Source organism: Merops nubicus, unplaced genomic scaffold (genome assembly GCF_000691845.1).
Source record: "Merops nubicus isolate BGI_N331 unplaced genomic scaffold, ASM69184v1 scaffold46055, whole genome shotgun sequence".
Lineage (NCBI taxonomy): Eukaryota > Metazoa > Chordata > Aves > Coraciiformes > Meropidae > Merops > Merops nubicus.
Window position 1 is genome coordinate 1 of NW_008611189.1, and position 623 is coordinate 623.

Sequence of the window (623 nt, forward strand, 5' to 3'; positions counted from 1 at the left end):
CCACCTCCATCACCCCGCCGCCCATGCTGAGCGCCGACGACCTGCTGGGCTCCCCCACCTTGCCTGACTGCGCCAGCAACCCCTTCACGTTCTCCAGCCAGGAGCTGGTCAGTCTCTTCGCCCCCAGCATGGGGGTACAGGTGCCCAGCGGGAGCTCCCCCACCACCTTCTTGTTCAGGCCCATGTCTGAGTCCCCCAACATGTTTGACTCGCCGCCCAGTCCTCAGGACTCCCTCTCTGACCAGGAGGGCTATCTGAGCAGCTCCAGCAGCAGCCACAGCGGCTCAGATTCCCCTATCCTGGACACCTCAAGACGTCTTCCCATCTTCAGCAGACTCTCCATCTCCGACGACTAATCTGGGGTTTCCTCTCGCTCCCTCCCCCAGCCTCTATTACGATGTTAAGCTGAACTCCCCCCACCCTGCCCCCGGTAGTCCGGAGCTGGATGTTAACGACCAGCCCACCTGCCTGCTGTAGACCCACTGGCCTTAAACCTTAAGTGCCAAATTACGATGAAAAGCAATAACGTTTACAAAATTAGTGCCTTTAACACTTTCACTGTGACTGTATTACCTCTCCAGCTGCAGAGGGCACCAGCAGCTCTGTGCACTTCCAGATGTGCA

General features: G+C 58.3%; 1 protein-coding gene across 1 annotated transcript; it reads left to right on the forward strand.

Annotated features, from left to right (window-relative positions):
• Positions 1 to 5: 5 nt before the first annotated feature.
• LOC103773752 (zinc finger protein 36, C3H1 type-like 1) lies at positions 6 to 407 on the forward strand (the record flags this gene model as incomplete). Its single annotated transcript, XM_008941130.1, has 1 exon — positions 6 to 407. A coding segment is annotated over one exon (351 nt), but the record flags the coding sequence as incomplete, so codon positions are not given.
• Between the last annotated feature and the right edge of the window lie 216 nt (positions 408 to 623).